Here is an 18,235-nt window from a genome sequence, read left to right as displayed (position 1 = left end):
AATGCCATTTGTATTGACAAAGATTTTATAAGCTAGTGTATTATGCTGTATTGTGATGTTTGTCTTTGTAAATGCATGGGGATTCCTCACTTGTTTTGTTTTCTTTAGGTACAGTTGTGATTCTATCAACCCGGAAGAAGCACATTTTGCTTCCGGCTACAGTTTCGCATGCAGCGAAACATGTCGAGTGGAGGAGGCTCCGTTGCTTCGCTGTGGACTGAAGTGAATCGCTGTGGACAGAATGGAGACTTCACTCGGGGCCTCAAAGCTGTCAACAAAAGTAGGATTTTGCTCTTGTTCACATGTTTGTAACTGTCAAGCTATGAGCTATTGTTTAAGGGCTGACTAGTTTGTTAGGCAGTTGGCTAACACAGCTAGCTACAGCTGTTAGCACTTAGCTAAAGCGATAACAGAAATAGCAGAAATATGCAACTATACGTTACTCAAGCCAATTGCTAACTAGTTTCTGTTTATATTTGAGTAATTTTGCCAACTGACGAGTCGGAGTCGAGCGTAGATGTTGTTGAGGACAGTAATATCACATTTTGACCAATATGAATTATTCAACACTGTGACGTGTCCCAATTAGCTAACTACTAGCTTAGCCACACTATAGCAACTACCGTGCTAGACGCTTAGTTATCACTTTATTTTATTTAACCTTTATTTAACTAGGCAAGTCAGTTAAGAAATGCATCTTATTTACAATGACGGCCTACCGGGGAACAGTGGCTTAACTGCGTTGTTCAGGGGCAGAACGACAGATTTTTACCAGCTCGGGCTGTCCCAGCGCTCTGACCATTAACGTTAGGCTACCTGCCGCCCCATCATACCGTATCTACCAGGAAACTGTGATTACTAGATTTGAGCAAAAAATATTTTTTCCATGTGCACTTCAAATTGAGATGTTATTACGTTGTAGATAACTAGTTTGCTAGGGTTGACCTGAAGAAAAGGTATACATTTTAATGTAAATTGTAATCCCGAAGTGAATTTCTTCCACAGTTTTGCATGAAGTCAAGGAAGACGTGACAGCCCTTCACTGTAAAATAGTTTGCCTAGTGCAGAATTGCAGTTTCAAAGAGGCACTGAATGTCATGAACACTTATTCAAAAGTACTTGGCAGGTATGTTGAATATGACAAATGACTATAAATGACATATTGTTAGATTTTGCATTGCTACAAGATTATCAAAATGTATAAGTACTTGACTTGGTCAGAGAAATTCCTGGTTGTACCCTTTTACAATGTTGAACACTTGTTTTTTTGTTCTTTCTCAGTGAGCTTATTGTGTTTGAAAAGGCCTACTGTGAGTACCGATTGAACAGAGTTGAAAGTGCCCTGAAGACAATTGAAAGTGTTTCAGAACAAACAGACAAGCTCAAGGAACTCTATGGCCAAGTGGTAAGACTTTTTGAAAATAAGACATTACATGAGTTGTTGTTAACGCTGCTTGGCTGTCTACCCTTCAGTGGATAATCCTGCCAGCCACTGTAAACTGGCCCAATGTACTGGCCTCAGGTCATCACTAGTTACCTCAGCCACAAAGTAATAATTATCAAATTGTATTTGTCACTGTGAAATGCTCACTCACAAGCCCCTAACCAACAATGCAGTTCAAGAAATAGAGTTAAGAAAATATTTACTAAAATAAAGTAAAAATAAAAAGTAACACAGTAGAATTACATAACAATAATAAGGCTATATATACAGGGGGCCCGGTACCGAGTAGATGTGCGGGGGTACAGGTTAGTCGAGGTAATTTGTACATGTAGTTAGAGGTAAAGTGACAATGCATAGATGATAAACAGAGAGTAGCAGCAGTGTAAAACAAGGGGATGGTCTGGGTGGCCATTTGATTAATTGTTTAGCAGTCTTGTGGCTTGGGTGTAGAAGCTGACTTGTGTGACTGAGGGTTTGACCCTTTTTGGGGTCTTCCTCTGACACCGCCTGGTATAATGGTCCTGGATGGCAAGAAGCTTGGCCCCAGTGATGTATTGGGCTGTACGCACTACCCTCTAGCGCTTTATGGTCAGACACAGAGCATTTGCCATACCAGGCGGTGATGCAACTGGTCATAATGCTCTTGATGGTGCAGAACATTTTGAGGATCTGTGGACCGATGCCAAATAATTTGTCTCCCGAGGGGGAAAAGGTGTTGTCATGCCCTCTTCACAACTGTCTTGGTGTGTTTGGACCTTGATAGTTTGTTGATGTGGACACCAAGGAACTTGAAACTCTCCACCCGCTCCACTTGAATCTCATTTATGTAAATGGGGTGCTGTTTGGCACTCCTTTTTGTGTAGTCCACGGTCATCTCCTTTGTCTTGCTCACATTGAGGGAGAGGTTGTTGTCCTGGCACCACACTGACAGGTCTTTGACCTCTTCCCTATAGGCTGTCTCATAGTTGTCAATGATCGGGCCTACCACTGTTGTCATCAGAACTTAATGATGGTGTTGGTGTTGTGCTTTTCCACGCAGTTGTGGGTGAACAAGGAGTACAGGAGTGGACTAAGCACACACCCCTGAGGGAACTGGTGTTGAGGATCAGTGTGACAGATGTGTTGTTGCCTACCCTTACCACCTGGGGGCAGCCCGTCAGGAAGTTCAGGATCCAGTTGCAGTGGGAGGTGTTTAGTCCAAGGGTTCTTCGCTTAGTGTTGAGCTTTGTGGGCACGATGGTGTTGGAACTGAACAGCATTCTCACATGGGTGTTCCTTTTGTCCAGGTGGGAAAGGGCAGTATGGATTGAGATTGCGTCATCTGTGGATCTGTTGGGATGGTATGTGAGTTGGAGTGCGTCTAGGGTTTCATGGCTACCGATGTGAGTGCTACGGTGTGTTAGTCATTTAGGCAGGTTACCTTCGCATTCTTGGGCACAGGGACTATGGTGGTCTGCTTGAAACGTGGGTATTGCAGACTCGGTCACAGCGAGGTTGAAAATGTCAGTGAAGACACTTGCTAGTTGGTCTTCGCATGCTCTGAGTACACGCCCCGGGTTTTGAGTTTGTTTTCCAGTGATTGCACGTTTGCCAATAGACCTGATGGTAGTGGTGATTTACTTACTCTCCTACGAATCCTAAAAAAGCATCCCAACCTTCTCCCTCGGTCTCTCCTCCTTTTCTTCACGCGAATGACAGGTATTTGAACCTGTTCTCTGGAAAGCAGTATATCCTTAGCGTGAGACTTATTAAATCAATTGTGGTAACTGGTGACAACCCTGGCCTCCCCTTTTGTTCTCACCTTAGCTGTACCGTATGGAGCGCTATGATGAGTGCAAGGCTGTCTACACGGACCTGATCAGGAACTCCCAGGATGAATACGAAGAGGAGAGGAAGACCAACCTATCAGCAGTGGTGGCTGCTATGAGCACATGGGAGAAGGCTTCTCCGGTGGGTCTTCTGCACACAATTAGAACAGACTTCTATTTATAATGGTCCTCTGAGACACTTGGTTATTGAAGCCCTGGCATCCTTAATCTTCCCAAATGTCATTCCACCCTGTTTTTGCAGGATGATCTTGGCCTGTCTGAGACTACATATGAGCTGAGCTACAACGCTGCCTGCACTCTAATTGGTCGAGGCCAGCTCACGGAGGCTCTGAACAAACTACAGGAAGCAGAAGGTCAGGGCCACAGACATATTGCAATTCATCCTGCTACATAATGTAGCACTTAAGGTTTTTGTCCAGCCATTTTGTGGTTAATGTTGACAATAAAAAACTTCTTTTTTTTTTCCAGAGCTTTGTCGGGTTTTCTTCTCAGAGGATTCGGTGAGTGCTCTATGCCTGTGAAATAAATATGCCCACAATGTCATGTCTGAGCGTACATACAGAAATGTCACCAACTTTTTTTTCATGTTTTGAATCGTAATTGGCTTGTCTGGTTCGTGCAGGATATAACTGAGGAGGACGTTGAGTCGGAGCTGGCTGTCATCCACTCCCAGATGGCCTACATTATGCAGTTACAGGGTCGGACAGAGGAGGCGCTGCAGCTCTATAACCAAGTCATCAAGCTCAAGTGAGTGTTCCTCCAAAGTGGAATCAATTGAGCCATTACATTCCATTGTAGCTGATGTGTAATTGTAGGCACAGGAAGAGAATAGCGGAAGAGGTGTCTCATTAATTTTTTTGTTGAATCCTAGGCCGTCAGATGTGGGACTTCTAGCTGTGACTGCTAACAACATCATTACGATTAACAAGGTGGGTACGTGCATGAACATTCCCTGTACTGCTAGGAACGACTAAACATTGAAACAGGCTTTGCTGTTATTGACCATGTTCTCCTATTGTTTGAACCCATGGTTTTGATCCTGGGCCAGAGCTGTTGCTCATATCCCTTTTTTCTCCCACAGGACCAAAACGTGTTTGACTCTAAGAAGAAGGTGAAACTGACAAATGCCGATGGCGTTGAGTACAAGCTGGCCAAGAAGCAGCTGCAGGCCATTGAATTCAACAAAGCCCTGTTGGCTATGTACACTAACCAGGTATCGGATTTGAGTTCATTAACTCTTCAGTTGTATTTTTACACGTAGTTATACACAGTCTGAATAGGTTAGATTGGTATTCCAAACAGTCATTGATGACGTGCGTTACATTATACCCCACAGGCGGACCAGTGCAGAAAGCTGACGTCAGGCCTCCAGTCCCAGAACCCAGGCCACCCGCGGCCAGTTTTGATCCAGGTGGCTCAGCTGTGCAGAGAGAAGCAACACTCGAAGGCCATAGAGCTGCTTCAGGTACTCACTGTGGGCCAAATCCTAACTTGAGATAAGTGTAGTTGATGTATGAATATAAATAAGACATGGGAGGCAAAGGAAAAGCTTTCGGAGTGGCGCAGTGATCTAAGGCACTGCATCGCAGTGCTAGAGGCATCACTACAGATCCGGGTTTGATCCGGGGCTGTGTCGCAGCTGGCTGCGAACGGGAGACCCATGAGGCGGTGCACAATTGGCCCAGCATCGTCTGGGTCAGGGGAGGGTTTGGCCATGTTGGACGGTGTTTCCTCAGATACAGTGGTGCTTCTTGCTTCCGGGTTAAGCGAGCAGTGTGTCAAGAAGCAGTGCAGCTTTGCAGGGTCATGTTTCGGAGGACGCATGGCTCTCGACCATCGTCTCACCCCATCGCCTCACCCGATGTCTGTGCGGGAGTTGCAGTGATGGGACAAGACTGTAACTAATCATTTGGATATCACAAAATTAGGCATAAAGGGGGGTAAAAAGTGTGCACACAAAAACTAAATATCTTCCTTATCCTGCAAGTATAATGCTAACTGTGTGATTTTGTTTTTAAAGCGTTTCTCAGACCAGCACCCAGACAGTGCATCTGGTATCAAATTGACGATGGCACAACTCTATTTGACTCAAGGTAAACTTCTTTCCAAATCCCTTTTGTCACTGGGTAAAACCCCCCAAAAATAAGCCTATTGAAGATAAATTGGATTAGATTAGTGCTAAACATTGCCTTTACTGATGCCTGGTACTGTTATCTTTTCATTTGTTTTGGCAGCATTTAATAAATTTGTTTTGGCAGCATTTAATTCTGTTTGCGCATATGACAGACTACAAGTTAACCTCATAATAAATAAATGTATCGGTGTCTTCTGCAAAGGTCACGTTACAAAAGCATGTGACATCTTGAGGTCGATCGAAGATTTCAAGCACAAACAAGGGATGGTTAGTTTTTATACTCTTCTATTGCTCTTAATCTAATCATAGATGTAACATTTTCTGAACAAACATTACAAGGATCATAAGACTAAGAAATTGACATTGTTTCACAGATCTCAGCTCTGGTATCAATGTACAGCCACGAAGAGGACATCGACAGCGCAATTGATGTCTTCAGCCAAGCTATTCAGTACTACCAATCTGAACAGGTATTATACCCATTTGACATGGAATGTGACGGCTTGAAAGCACCTCTGCTATGGCATGTTCGTTTGTCTGAAAGGGTACACTATGGCTTTTTAAATGCCACCACGAAACCTCTGCAGATAGTTTTGAAGTGCCACTGAACGGACATTTAACTTGTCAGTAAAGGAATTCCACTTCTGAAGCAGGACTAACGTCCATCATTAGGCTACCAGAACTGTCAATCAAATGATCTCGTGCTGCCTGTGCCCACCCTGCTGCCTGCACGCAGACCACTCGCTCCTAAGAAAAGTACTTTGACGTTCGTTAAATACAATGACTTAACAATACATTTAGTAGAAAGAAAACACATCTATGTACCCTAACATAAAAACACATCAATCAGCAACGTTTATTGTTGTCAGGGGAACAATACTGAACATCCTATGCAGGAGCAGAATTCTGCTTGGAAAAGTCAGATGCTTCTGATGATGCCCTTTTTAAAAAATGTCTGAAAGGTTATCAACTGTCGCTATCGACCCGTTACTAGCAGCTTCCTATGTATGAAAGGGGTATAAGTAGGCGGGCACCTTTTTAGATTCATTATGAAGTCGATGTAACTTTGAAAATGTGATGCCATAGTAGCGCACTTACTTGTCAACTGTTGTCTTCTGCCATCCCAGCCTGGTTCATCTGTTCACCTGGCGCTCGTACGAGAGGCCGCTGATTTCAAGCTGAAGTACGGACGGAAAAAGGAAGCCATCAGTGACCTGGAACAACTGTGGAAGTGAGCAATGTTCTGTTTCTGTTGTGCGGGGGTGATGCTGGTGAATGTTTTGCTTGCTCTAGGCTTGATATTCAATGTAATAACTAGTCCCCCTCTCGCTCCACAGGCAAAACACCAATGACATCCACACTTTGGCACAACTTATCTCGGCTTATTCTTTGGTGGATCAAGATAAAGCCAAGTCGTATCCTTTCTTTGCTCTCAGTATTTTAAACTACACATAAGTATGAATCTGAATATTTGAATGACTATCGCTGATTAGTGCAGTTTTAAATTCACAGTCAAGGCATTTTCTAAATATTTTTATACCCATTGTTATCATTAAAGTACATAGAACTGGGTAGTAAATGGAAAGGCATGTTATATCCTTAGCCATTTGTCCCAGCCTCAGCAAGCACCTCCCCTCCCCTGAAAGCATGTCGTTCAACGTGGACGTAGATGAGCTGGAGAACTCTCACGGAGCCAACTATGTCAGAAAGAAGGCTGCTAAAGTAACAGGGGAGAACCCACCCAAAGAACAAGGGTGAGGAGACTTGAAGCTTTTTAAAACACTTAATTAAGCTGCATACTACCTGTTCTGGCTTTCTCTCACTATCATTATTATCTCTCTCCACAGCCAGGGGGATGTTAAAAAGAAGAAGAAGAAGAAAAAGAAGGGTATTGCAAGTTGTGTTGTATGTGAATATCTGCATGCTGTGTAACCCAAATAATTGTTTTATCTGATTTAAATAAAGTCAGCATCTCTGAATGGGATGGGGAATCACTTTTTTTCTCCTGCCTCTGTTTAGGCAAACTGCCCAAGAACTACGACCCAACAGCGAACCCTGACCCGGAGAGATGGCTGCCCATGAGAGAGCGCACCTACTACCGGGGCAGGAAGAAGGGCAAGAAGAAGGAACAAGTGGGAAAAGGCACGCAGGGGGCCACGTCAGGAGCTGCATCCGACCTGTGAGTAATGCATCCGTGTCTCTTATTGTTGGTCACTTCCACTAACACTTAATATATATGAGTCTAATAGTTTAATTCAGGAAAAATCAACACAGACCTGTCTGATTCCCGATTTGTTCATGTGGGACCTTTTTATATACAGTCGTGGCCAAAAGTTTTGAGAATGACACACATATTAATTTTCAACATTTTCTGCTTCAGTGTCTTTAGATATTTTTGTCAGATGTTACAATGGAATACTCAAGTATAATTACAAGCATTTCATAAGTGTCAAATGTTTTATTGACAATTACATGAAGTTGGTTCAGAGAGTCAATATTTGCAGTGTTGACCCTTCTTTTCAAGACCTCTGCAATCTGCCCTGGCATGCTGTCAATGAACTTCTGGGCCACATCCTGACTGATGGCAGCCCATTCTTGCATAATCAATGCTTGGAGTTTATCCGACTTTGTGGGTTTTTGTTTGTCCACCCGCCTCTTGAGGATTACCACAAGTTCTCAATGGGATTAAGGTCTGGGGAGTTTCCTGGCGATGGACCCAAAATATATTTTTTGTTCCCCGAGCCACTTAGTTAGCACTTTTGCCTTATGGCAAGGTGCTCCATCATGCTGGAAAAGGCATTGTTGGTTACCAAACCATGGTTGGGAGAAGTTGCTCTCGGAGGATGTGTTGGTACCGTTCTTTATTCATGGCTGTGTTCTTAGGCAAAATTGTGAGTGAGCCCACTCCCTTGGCTGAGAAGCAACCCCACACATGAATGGTCTCATGATGCTTTACTGTTGGCATGACACAGGACTGATGGTAGCACTCACCCTGTCTTCTCCGAACAAGCTTTTTTCCGGATGCCCCAAACAATCGGAAAGGGGATTCATCAGAGAAAATGACTTTTTATTTATTTATTTATTTAACCTTTTGCAGAATATCAGTCTGTCCCTGATGTTTTTCCTGGAGAGAAGTGGCTTCTTTGCTTCTCTTCTTGACACCAGGCCATCCTCCAAAAGAGTTTGCCTCACTGTGCGTGCAGATGCACTCACACCTGCCTGCTACCATTCCTGAGCAAGCTCTGTACTGGTGGTGCCCCGATCCCACAGCTAAATCAACTTTAGGAGACGGTCCTGGAGCTTGCTGGACTTTCTTGGGCGCCCTGAAACCTTCTTCACAACATTTGAACTGCTATCCTTGAAGTTCTTGATGATCCGATAAATGGTTGATTTAGGTACAATCTTACTGGCAGCAATATCCTTTCCTGCGAAGCCCTTTTTGTGCAAAGCAATGATGACGGCACGTGTTTCCTCGCAGGTAACCATGGTTGACAGAGGAAGAACAATGATTCCAAGCACCACCCTCCTTTTGAAGCTTCCAGTCTGTTATTCAAACTCAATCTGCATGACAGCGTGATCTCCAGCCTTGTCCTCGTCAACACTCACACCTGTGTTAACGAGAGAATCATTCAAACATTCTGGAGTATATGCAAATTGCCATCATACAAACTGAGGCAGCAGACTTTGTGAAAATTAATATTTGTGTCATTCTCAATGACAGGCCACGACTGTATAGTTAAACCGCCCTAATGTTGGAAACAAACATAATTATTATGTTGTCATCCAGAGTCATTATGTTCCTAGCTATGGCACACAATTTTACTTACAGCAGGTTTTTAAAGGACCAAAGAGTTGGGCTGCTTCGTGTTTTCATTTTCTTCAATGGAAAAAAAAATGTAATACTGGTATTGTCACAGCTTTACTTTTTACCTGTACTGTTGCATTTGGTCGGTAACACATTCTTCTGTGTTTCCAGGGATGCCAGTAAGACTGCCAGCAGCCCCCCCACCTCCCCCCGGCCAGGGTCAGCCCAAGCCTCTGCCTCCACCTCGGCCCCCGCTGCCAGCAACGTGGTCCCTCCACGACAGCAGAAGCCCGCTACCGCAGGGCCAGGGGCCCGCAAGAAGGCCCCTCAGAAGAAGAAAAAAGGAAGCAAGAGTGGCTGGTAGACTGGAAGAACGCTACAGATATGGAGCAACACATAGGCAACCACCACCACACGGCCCGGAACTCACAGAATCATGTGCTTTGTCATTTAAGTTGATTAGCCTGTTCTTTTTTTTTTTTGACCACAAACATTGTCCAATTTGTAGTTGTTGAATAGGATGCGATGAATTGAGTAATGGGCATCAATTCCCTGCCTGGTTCTTTCACGCTTAGATTTTTTACACAGAAACAATTGTCAGAGAACTAATTTAAATGGCCAGAGACCTTATTTGTTTGTTGTAGGCAAGTGGGTTCTCTAGTCATAATTTGTATCTTCTGTGCAGAGGAAATTTACTGTTGTTTCTGAGCCTGAGTTTTTGAAAAATGTTCTTTGACCGTAAACTAATTTCCTTGAGTTGCCCACTGAAGAGGCAAGCTTTGTATGCAAAAGTTAGTATATATTTCTTTCCTGCATTGGTTTAAAGTAAAAAGACAATTTTTTAATTATTATTGGGTAGCAGTCATTTGCGTATTGTTTTAAGGAAAATGATGAAAGCAAACGATTTTGGCCAAAATGTGTGTCCCATTGTTATGTCTTAATAAATAGGCTTCCTTAACTGAAACGGATCTTTGTGTTAATTTTGTCTTTGGAAAGTTTTCTCAATTTTTATTTTACCTTTATTTAACTAACCAAGTCAGGTAAGAACAAATTGTTATTCGACAGATTTTTACCTTGTCAGCTCAGGGATTTGATCTTGCAACCTCTGTTACTAGTCCAACACTCTAACCACTAGGCTACCTGCCGACCCATCAATGATGTGTATATACAGTGCTAATGGAAAGTATTCAGACCCCATGACTTTCAACATTTTATTGGAACCACCAAGACTCTTCCTAGAGCTAGCTGCCTGGCCAAACTTCACAATCGGGGGAGAAAGGCCTTGGTCAGGGAGGTGACCAAGAACCTGATCGTCACTCTGACAGAGCTCCAGAGGAGAACCTTCCAGAAAGACAACCCATCTCTGCAGCACTCCACCAATCAGGCCTTTATTGTAGAATAGCCAGACGGAAGCCACTCCTTAGTAAAAAAAAAGGCATATGACAGCCCGCTTGGAGTTTGTCAAAAGGCACCTAAAGGACTCTCAGACCATGAAAAACAAGATTCTCTGATCGGATGAAACCCAGATTGAACTCTTTGACCTGAATGCCAAGTGTCACGTCTGGAGGAAACCTGGCAGTATCTCTACGGTGAAGAATGGTGGTGGCAGCATCATGCTGTGGGGATGTTTTTCAGTGGCAGGGACTGGGAGACTAGTCAGGATCGAGGGAAAGATGAACGGCGCAAAGTACAGAGAAATCCTTGATGAAAACCTGTTCAGGACAGCAGACTAGGGCGATGGTTCACCTTCCAACAGGACAATGCAGGAGTGGCTTCGGGCCAAGTCTCTGAATGTCCTTGAGTGGCCCAGCCAGAGCCCGGACTTGAATGTGATTTAACATCTCTGGAGAGACCTGAAAATGGCTGTGCAGCGACACTCCACATCCAACCTGACAGGGCTTGAGAGGATCTGCAGAGAAGAATAGGAGAAACTCTCCAAATACAGGTGTGCCAAGCTTGTAGCATCATACCCAAGTAGACTCGGCTGTAATCACTTGCAAAGGTGCTTCAACAAAGTACTGAGTAAAGGGTCTGAATACTTATGTAAATGTGATATTTCAGTTTTTGGCAAAAATGTCTAAACCTGTTTTAGCTATGTCATTAAGGGGTATTGTGTGTAGATTCATAATGGAAAAAAACTATTTAATTAATTTTAGAATAAGGCTGTAACGTAACAAAATGTGGAAAGGGTCCAGGGGTCTCAATACTTTCTGAATGCACTGTAAATCCTGGATTTCTATTGTATTTATTGGCCAATGAGAGGCTTTGAAGCCACCGGTCAGACATATTGGCACTCTCAGAAGAAGCAGTCCTTCAAAGGAATTAAATGGAATTCTACAGTATTTCAATTCAATGTTTTAAGGACAAACATACATGTATTGTTGTAGTGGGTACAGTAACATTAGTAATCTAAAAAAAAAAATTGCCATAAAGGATTTAAAAATATATTTTTATGTTTAGCTCACAATGTAATATAAATATGCATTAAAGGTGTCTGTACTAAAATAAACATGTCAAAAACAAATGTAGAGATTAATAAATGCATTTCTAAAGCTTATGACATATTTTTTTTACCAATTTAGTGCTAAGATGGAAGCAGGGTGGCTTCAACACAACCCTCCCTGTCAGACTAGTGTATATTTGTCATTAGTTTTTACCCTGTTTTTTTATCATTGAGCATCTCATCAGCATTGTTCATCAGCATTGTACGCAGTGTTCCCTCTTTGATATCAAGCGCTGCCTGGTGGACTTACTATGGAAATGCAAACAAGAAAAAATAATTTAGCTGCATCATTCATGTTGCTGATTTTCTATGTTATTTTTCAGTCCTACCTTTTAAATTGTGATGCTACTACTGCGTTTAGACAGGCAGCTCAATTCGGTTATTGTTTCACCAATTGGACCAATCAGATCAGCTCTGAAGAAGATCTTATGTAAAAATATCAGAATTGGGCTGCCTGTGTAAACGCAGCCATACAACCCCTTGAAGGTACTTGTATAAAGTCTCTACATGTCAATCAAACTGATGAGCCGAAACAACTCTCGAGAAGATTAAGTCTTCTCGGCAGTTCGAGTGTAATGTAGCAGTGACTGGCTGCATTGTAGAACGTTCATGTCTTGCGTTTGATGTTTTTTTATTTAGAAAATGTATTATATTGTATCTCTATATATTCATCTATTCTAGCTCCTGCAAACATTATTTTCTGTATGCGCTTTAACGTTACTTCCTGTGTGCTCTAAGCCCCCGGATATCCCCTATCGATCGCATTGAGAGCTTAATCTACTTGTTGTAACTGGGGGGATGCAAACTTATTGATACGTAACGATTATCACGATGTATAAAGACATGTGAAACAGTTCTCCGAGATTTCCTAACATTGTTTCGAAACATGCCTGTTGTCAGAGAAGCTGCGGTCGTGGGTCTTGCTCTTGCAGTAACTGGAGGACTTGCGTATGTCATCTGGACTTATGCGTCTTCGGGGGAAAAGCCAAAGCAAGAACCAGAGAAAATAGGAAAGCAGACTAGGAAAAAAACTGCACAAAAAGCACCAGAACCCGCACAGCAAACACCAACAATCGTAACAGAGGTACTTTTTGTTCGTATTATGCTTACAAAATGTCTATTTTGAGGCACGCCTACTTGACGGATGTTTGTGGTTGCTATTGGAAATTACCTCACCGCCACAGAAAAGTACTTGTGAAGATATTAAACAAGTTAGACTTTTCAAACTAGAGACTTGTAAACTAGAGGCAAATATCCTGTGCAGTTTATAACAAATAGGGTCCACAGATAGGCAATATATCTATATACAAGGGCGCCACTTTGGTTTTAGAAGTGTGGGGGGCATAACCTGGCGGAACTTTTTGGGGCATCTAAAGCTAATTTCCTGCATTTTTACATAATCGAATATGCTTTCTCTATTTGAACAAAAAGTAATAAAAAAAATGCCCACAGTTATCAAGCTAGGTGAGAGGTCATTATTAAATATGTTTAAGTGATAAGACTGAACTAGGTCAATATTTTATATTTTATTTTCAAACATTTTCCTTGGGAATTGAAAAAAATGAATGGTGGGAACTGGGAAGGTAATTGTGTTGGGAGAGAGTTGAATTAGACTGGTGTGGGTCGGGTGTGCAGGCTGCTTGGGCTGGCTGGTCGGTCTGGCTGAAATTTGATATTGGGGATGTCTTTAATAAAAACAATCAAAAGTCTGTATTGGTTGTTAGACTATTGGTTTAAAATTCACCTCCGCTCCATCACAAACTGGTCTTCCCTGGCTGTTTGACCCTGCTGAGACCCCTGTCACCATCTGATCCGTGCTATTAACTGACTTGCCTAGTTAAATAAAGGTAAAAATAAATCAATAAAAGATGAAGCATGACAAATAATTACCTTAGTGTACATTTATACAGTATATTATCCAAGAATAGAATAAATGATCCAATAATGGAAATTACCATTATTCCCAGATCCTAGACTCTAGCTTTAAGCTTAAACTGCTGTTTTGTAGCTATGCCCATCAATATAAGATGGAACTTTGTATCATTCACTGATATTGTTAATATACTGCGGAATTCACCTGAGCTCTGTAGACTGTTCTACCCTGGCTGTGTGACCCTGCTGGGACCCCTGTCACCATCTGATCCTACTAAGACATGGCGAGCAGTGTTGTGTACTGACTGTGCACTCAAGGTCTGCCATCCCACGGGACCTGCGGGCCCCGACAGAGATCATTGCGGCACGGTCTGCATTTTTCATTCTGTGGGCGGTCAGACAGGATGACTTTTGGATGAAAGCATTTTTGTATCCATCCGATTATTTGGAAACGGTCCTCTTTCTGCTTTGTATGCGTTAGCCTAGCTATTGTATTAAAATCACACTTTTCACATTATTCACACACACAGAATTCGCTGCTTCAAGGTCCTGCCATTCTTAAGTGGCCTACCTCTCCTAGTTGATAATGAGAGTTCAAGTACGCTTAGTATGTGTGGTCTCATTGAAATAGAGTAAGCTGCATACGTGGGGAATTACGTGGCAGTTAATTTAAATATGTTTAACTTAAATATGATGTTTAACTTTAATTTAACTTAAATATGATTAGACTGTAGTTTACTAAATTGTCTGTAAATAAATAGGCTTGATAATGGAGTAAAGGAGGGTGCTCAACCAATGTGAGACGACGTGCAATCAAAAAATGGAATCATCATTGGAAAAGAAAAGGCACAACTCGCACATTAGTTAGGCTACAATGGTGAGCGAGCGTTGCACCTTTTCATTTTCAATAATGATTTATTAACCATTTATTTGTCTCTGCCTGCAAAGTGTCCTCCTAAAAGCTAGGCTATATCCTATAGGCCTATGAAAAATGTAGTACGTGTTGCTGTCATCATTCTTGCTGCATCCAGTTCAGTAGACATACCTGTGAGATCAGGTGTGGTCTCAATTAAATAGAGTAGGCTATAACCTATACATGGGCGGAGAAGCACGGGCAGTTATCTTTCCAAGGAAATGTACTTCCTAAATAGCTTACTATGTTGCCTCGAAATAGGCCTAAATATTGGTCACCCATATTTCTCAGTCTGAAAATCTTCCCACTCCTAAAAGGGAACTATGAAAATAACTCAAGAGAATGTGGAAGTCTTTCGTACTCTGCTCTCTTCAAACTACATCTAGCATATTGGCCGATCTAGCCCAGTAATACAGATAGTCTAATATAAGAATCTCTAGGAATTTAAACAATTTCTTAAGTAATTTTTGCATTTGATATTCCCTATAGGGCGCAACATTAATGGGACCATGGCTGGCATGTGAGCTGCGTCACATACGCCTAAAATAACATTGCGGGACTGCAGTTGGGTTTGGGACCAGTTCTTGGGGTAGCGGGTGGGAGTCAGACAGAAAGCCAACAGCTGACGCGGATTCCGGTATGAAAAGCTGCGGATGGGGGCGGGAGCGGAATGAAGAAATCGGTCCTGCGCAGACCTCTACTGTGCACCATGACAGTGAATCCTTTAACCTTATAGCGGTTTATTACTGTGTAAGTGTGAAAAGTAGGGAATTAGCTCGGGAACTGACAGATCAATAACATTACATTGCCATAATGACTAATAAAAACATTACATTCACGTCAGTTGAGAGGGGATGAAACGTTACATGTCAGTTACAATACTAGCTCAGCACTGCAAAAAAACACTCGTTTTTTTTCCTGTTAAAAGTTCAACCGCAGTTACCTTGCCAGCCACATCGGTCAACTAAAGAGTATCCCGTTTCTGCTCTGCTTACCTTTACAACTCGGTGAACTAGCGCAACACATACATACACACTGAACCATTCTCAACTCTCCTGTGCTGTTCTAGCCAGCAGGATAATTAATGGCGTTTTGTATAAGCTAACCTGTAACACCCAGTAAAGGAAACATAATTATCACACATCTGGTGTACAAACTGTAGCTAGGTCCAAGTCTTTACTTGACATTATAATCTTGCCGCACTGTTTTATCATGCACTAGTCTATTCTTACTCAGGCATTGGTTAGCTCGAACTGACCACATGCTGTTGTAATGTGACAGTTCAATTACGCCCCCTTCAGTCTCTTTGACTTCTATGTGATAGAAAACTAAGGCTGAAGTAAAGATGAAGCAATAAAAGTTCATTGTGGGCTTAAATCGATGGTTCACTATTTGCAATGACCAGTACCATGGCCCAAGCTTTATAAATGTTCACATAACACATGATTCCGGATCAGCAATTACAGAAAAGTATTAATATGCAATGTTTAAATATATTATTATCCGGGTTGTGTTAACTTGTGTATCTGGATGTGCTTTTATTATTATGTGCCATCTTAGACAAAGGCCACGGGAAAGCAAGTCCTGGTGCTTGGCCTCGAAGGGGCAGGGAAGACCAGCTTGCTTCACTGCTTTGCCTCGGGGAGTCTGGAGCAGGATGTGACCCCAACACAGGGGTTCAATGCCGTCTCCATCAATAGAGAGGACCTGCAGATTGAGTTCCTAGAAAGTAAATGCAACTTGCACATGAAAATATTGAGTACAGTTACTGATTATCTGGATGACCATGATATGAAGGACCAACATGAGTTCATCACTCGATATGCATTCATAGTATTTTCTTGTGTTTAATAAATGTTAAAAAATGACTTACTGCTCTGATACCTTATGGTGAAGAAATTAACTAAAAACATGCCATCTTTTGCAGTTGGTGGCACAGAGAATCTGCAGCCCTATTGGAAGAGGTACATGTGCAAGGCTATGGTGCTCGTATTTGTGGTGGACTCTTCCAACGCCGCCCAGTTCCCTTTGGCTAAGAAGCATCTCCACGAGCTGCTCGAAACCGACCTCTACCTTCCCTTAGTGGTACTAGCCAACAAGCAGGTGAGACTGACATACTGATTTAGGGCTTGCATCTCAATTGTCTTTCCTTGATTCCTCACGTCTTCTCTCCTCGCCTCCTTCTCAAAACGCGTTGAAGGGGAGTGTCAGAGGGGAGTAACCTTGGATCTTTTTCAAGAATTTTAAGAATGAGATGAGGAAGGACGTGAGGAACCCAGGACAGACGTGAGAACGAGCCAAGAGTTGCATTTCATTAGTCTTGTGGCGTTTCCTTTCCTCGTCGTCTCTTTTTCATCCTTGTGAGATACTGCACCTGCTCCAGTGTCTCACCTTGGGTTTGTTCCCGTTATTCCCCTTACCTCCAGGATAACCAGGGGGCCTGCAGTATCACAACACTCCATGAAGCCCTGTCCCTGGAGGAGGTGGGGGACCAGCGCAAGCTCTTCCTCATCGGCACCCATGTAAGGAAGTGGGACACCGGGGTGAATTCTGCTGTGCAGGACGCACGGGACCTGATCATTCAAATGGTGCAGGATGGTAGATAGACTCACCATCTAGTCATCAGCTATGAATGTCCCACTGGCTGAGAGGTGATAGGTTAGTTTAGTTTCACCCCGTCCTGGCTTGCCTTCATTTGTTTTGATAGCACTAGCTACAATCTCTACTGACAGACTGCATGATAGTGAAAGGCCTCATTCACATCCAAAGAAGCCATAAGCTGACAAGGTTCTTTTGGTCAAACTCATTCACTGGCAATTGTATTAGCACAAATGAACAATAGCACGGAGTTTTATCATTTACTTGCCTCTGTAGTTTTTCACTTTCAGACACAATAATTCAAGGATGGTCTCAACATCCTTACCTATAGGGATTGAATTGATAATGCTTTGTTGTTATCAAATATTATTCTCGTAGAGTTATGTACAACTTGCAGAGCATAATGCAGGTTCATTTTAGACAAATGGCTGTTAGGTAGTATGTTGAAGACCCTTTTGTTGTACATAGGATTATTTTTGTTTATATTGCATAGGATCGTGATGTATTGACTATATTGTCTTAAAGGGACCTTGCTACATAGTTATATTTTCTTAAAACCGATGTGATATTTAATTAAACAAAGCAAACTGAACAATTCCAAAGTATCATTTTTCACTTGTGTCTGGGCATTTGGCTAACAATGTTTTGCCTTGGAGTAGGTTGAAGCGTTTACATGCACTAAGGAATAAATCTACATGTGAGCACAACATGTGCTACTCATTTTCATGTTCATCACTTGTAAAACTACCGGTATAATCTTGAGTAATAAGCCGGTATGAAGTGCACTACAGAATTTCAAAAACCAATGGAACAATTATTTGTATGGCATGACTATAACAGACCTCCAAACTGTTTCTGTCACTTATGCATAAAATACCTCATTTTTCCCCCACTCTTTTTTCTGTTTTGTTTCACCTGGTGATGTAAATAAAAACCTGGTTATAAATACCTGCGTGGCTCAAATTGTTCTCTATAGGCTTATGCTGACATTTAGTTCTCACTCCTCCAATATAAATATCTATATGTTTATTTTTGGAGTTAAAATACAGCCAACCGTAAATATTTATGTCATTGTTGACCTCCGATATCACTTTTCATTTGAAATCCTGTATCGGAACTCTTAAGAAAGAAGATGGA

General features: G+C 42.2%; 2 protein-coding genes across 3 annotated transcripts; both read left to right on the top strand.

The window, feature by feature from the left end:
- Positions 1-143: 143 nt before the first annotated feature.
- On the top strand, positions 144-10,176 carry srp72 (signal recognition particle 72). 2 transcript variants are annotated; one of them, XM_029659929.2, is made up of 19 exons: positions 144-280; positions 1,006-1,126; positions 1,282-1,405; positions 3,251-3,394; positions 3,515-3,626; positions 3,742-3,773; positions 3,896-4,020; positions 4,145-4,202; positions 4,355-4,486; positions 4,610-4,738; positions 5,294-5,366; positions 5,610-5,674; positions 5,782-5,877; positions 6,535-6,638; positions 6,745-6,822; positions 7,024-7,161; positions 7,255-7,295; positions 7,427-7,586; positions 9,384-10,176. In XM_029659929.2, the coding sequence occupies exons 1-19, from the start codon at positions 169-171 to the stop codon at positions 9,574-9,576; spliced, it is 2,037 nt and encodes a 678-aa protein (XP_029515789.2). In that variant the 5' UTR covers positions 144-168; the 3' UTR covers positions 9,577-10,176. The 2 variants fall into 2 exon arrangements, with proteins under 2 accessions (XP_029515789.2, XP_029515792.2); XM_029659932.2 differs by lacking the exons at positions 1,006-1,126; positions 1,282-1,405 and having other exon boundaries at positions 146-280.
- A 2,119-nt stretch (positions 10,177-12,295) lies between these two features.
- arl9 (ADP-ribosylation factor-like 9) lies at positions 12,296-18,046 on the top strand. The gene is made up of 4 exons (XM_029659928.2): positions 12,296-12,799; positions 16,061-16,229; positions 16,428-16,603; positions 16,927-18,046. Exons 1-4 carry the CDS (start codon positions 12,602-12,604, stop codon positions 17,104-17,106), a joined length of 723 nt encoding a protein of 240 aa, XP_029515788.1. The 5' UTR covers positions 12,296-12,601; the 3' UTR covers positions 17,107-18,046.
- The last annotated feature ends 189 nt before the right edge of the window (positions 18,047-18,235 follow it).

This window comes from Oncorhynchus nerka, linkage group LG5 (genome assembly GCF_034236695.1).
Source record: "Oncorhynchus nerka isolate Pitt River linkage group LG5, Oner_Uvic_2.0, whole genome shotgun sequence".
NCBI lineage: Eukaryota > Metazoa > Chordata > Actinopteri > Salmoniformes > Salmonidae > Oncorhynchus > Oncorhynchus nerka.
Note: the sequence above shows the minus strand (reverse complement) of the source record. Positions and strands in the feature narration are given on the sequence as shown.

Bases quoted from the DNA above. Each gene is read 5' to 3' on its own strand.
- arl9 (XM_029659928.2), top strand. From the start codon at position 12,602: ATGCCTGTTGTCAGAGAAGCTGCGGTCGTGGGTCTTGCTCTTGCAGTA. The intron at 16,230-16,427 runs GTAAATGCAACT...CATCTTTTGCAG, and splicing joins GCAGATTGAGTTCCTAGAAA to TTGGTGGCACAGAGAATCTG. The intron at 16,604-16,926 runs GTGAGACTGACA...CCTTACCTCCAG, and splicing joins TGGTACTAGCCAACAAGCAG to GATAACCAGGGGGCCTGCAG.
- srp72 (XM_029659929.2), top strand. From the start codon at position 169: ATGCAGCGAAACATGTCGAGTGGAGGAGGCTCCGTTGCTTCGCTGTGG. The intron at 3,395-3,514 runs GTGGGTCTTCTG...CTGTTTTTGCAG, and splicing joins CATGGGAGAAGGCTTCTCCG to GATGATCTTGGCCTGTCTGA. The intron at 3,774-3,895 runs GTGAGTGCTCTA...TGGTTCGTGCAG, and splicing joins TTTTCTTCTCAGAGGATTCG to GATATAACTGAGGAGGACGT.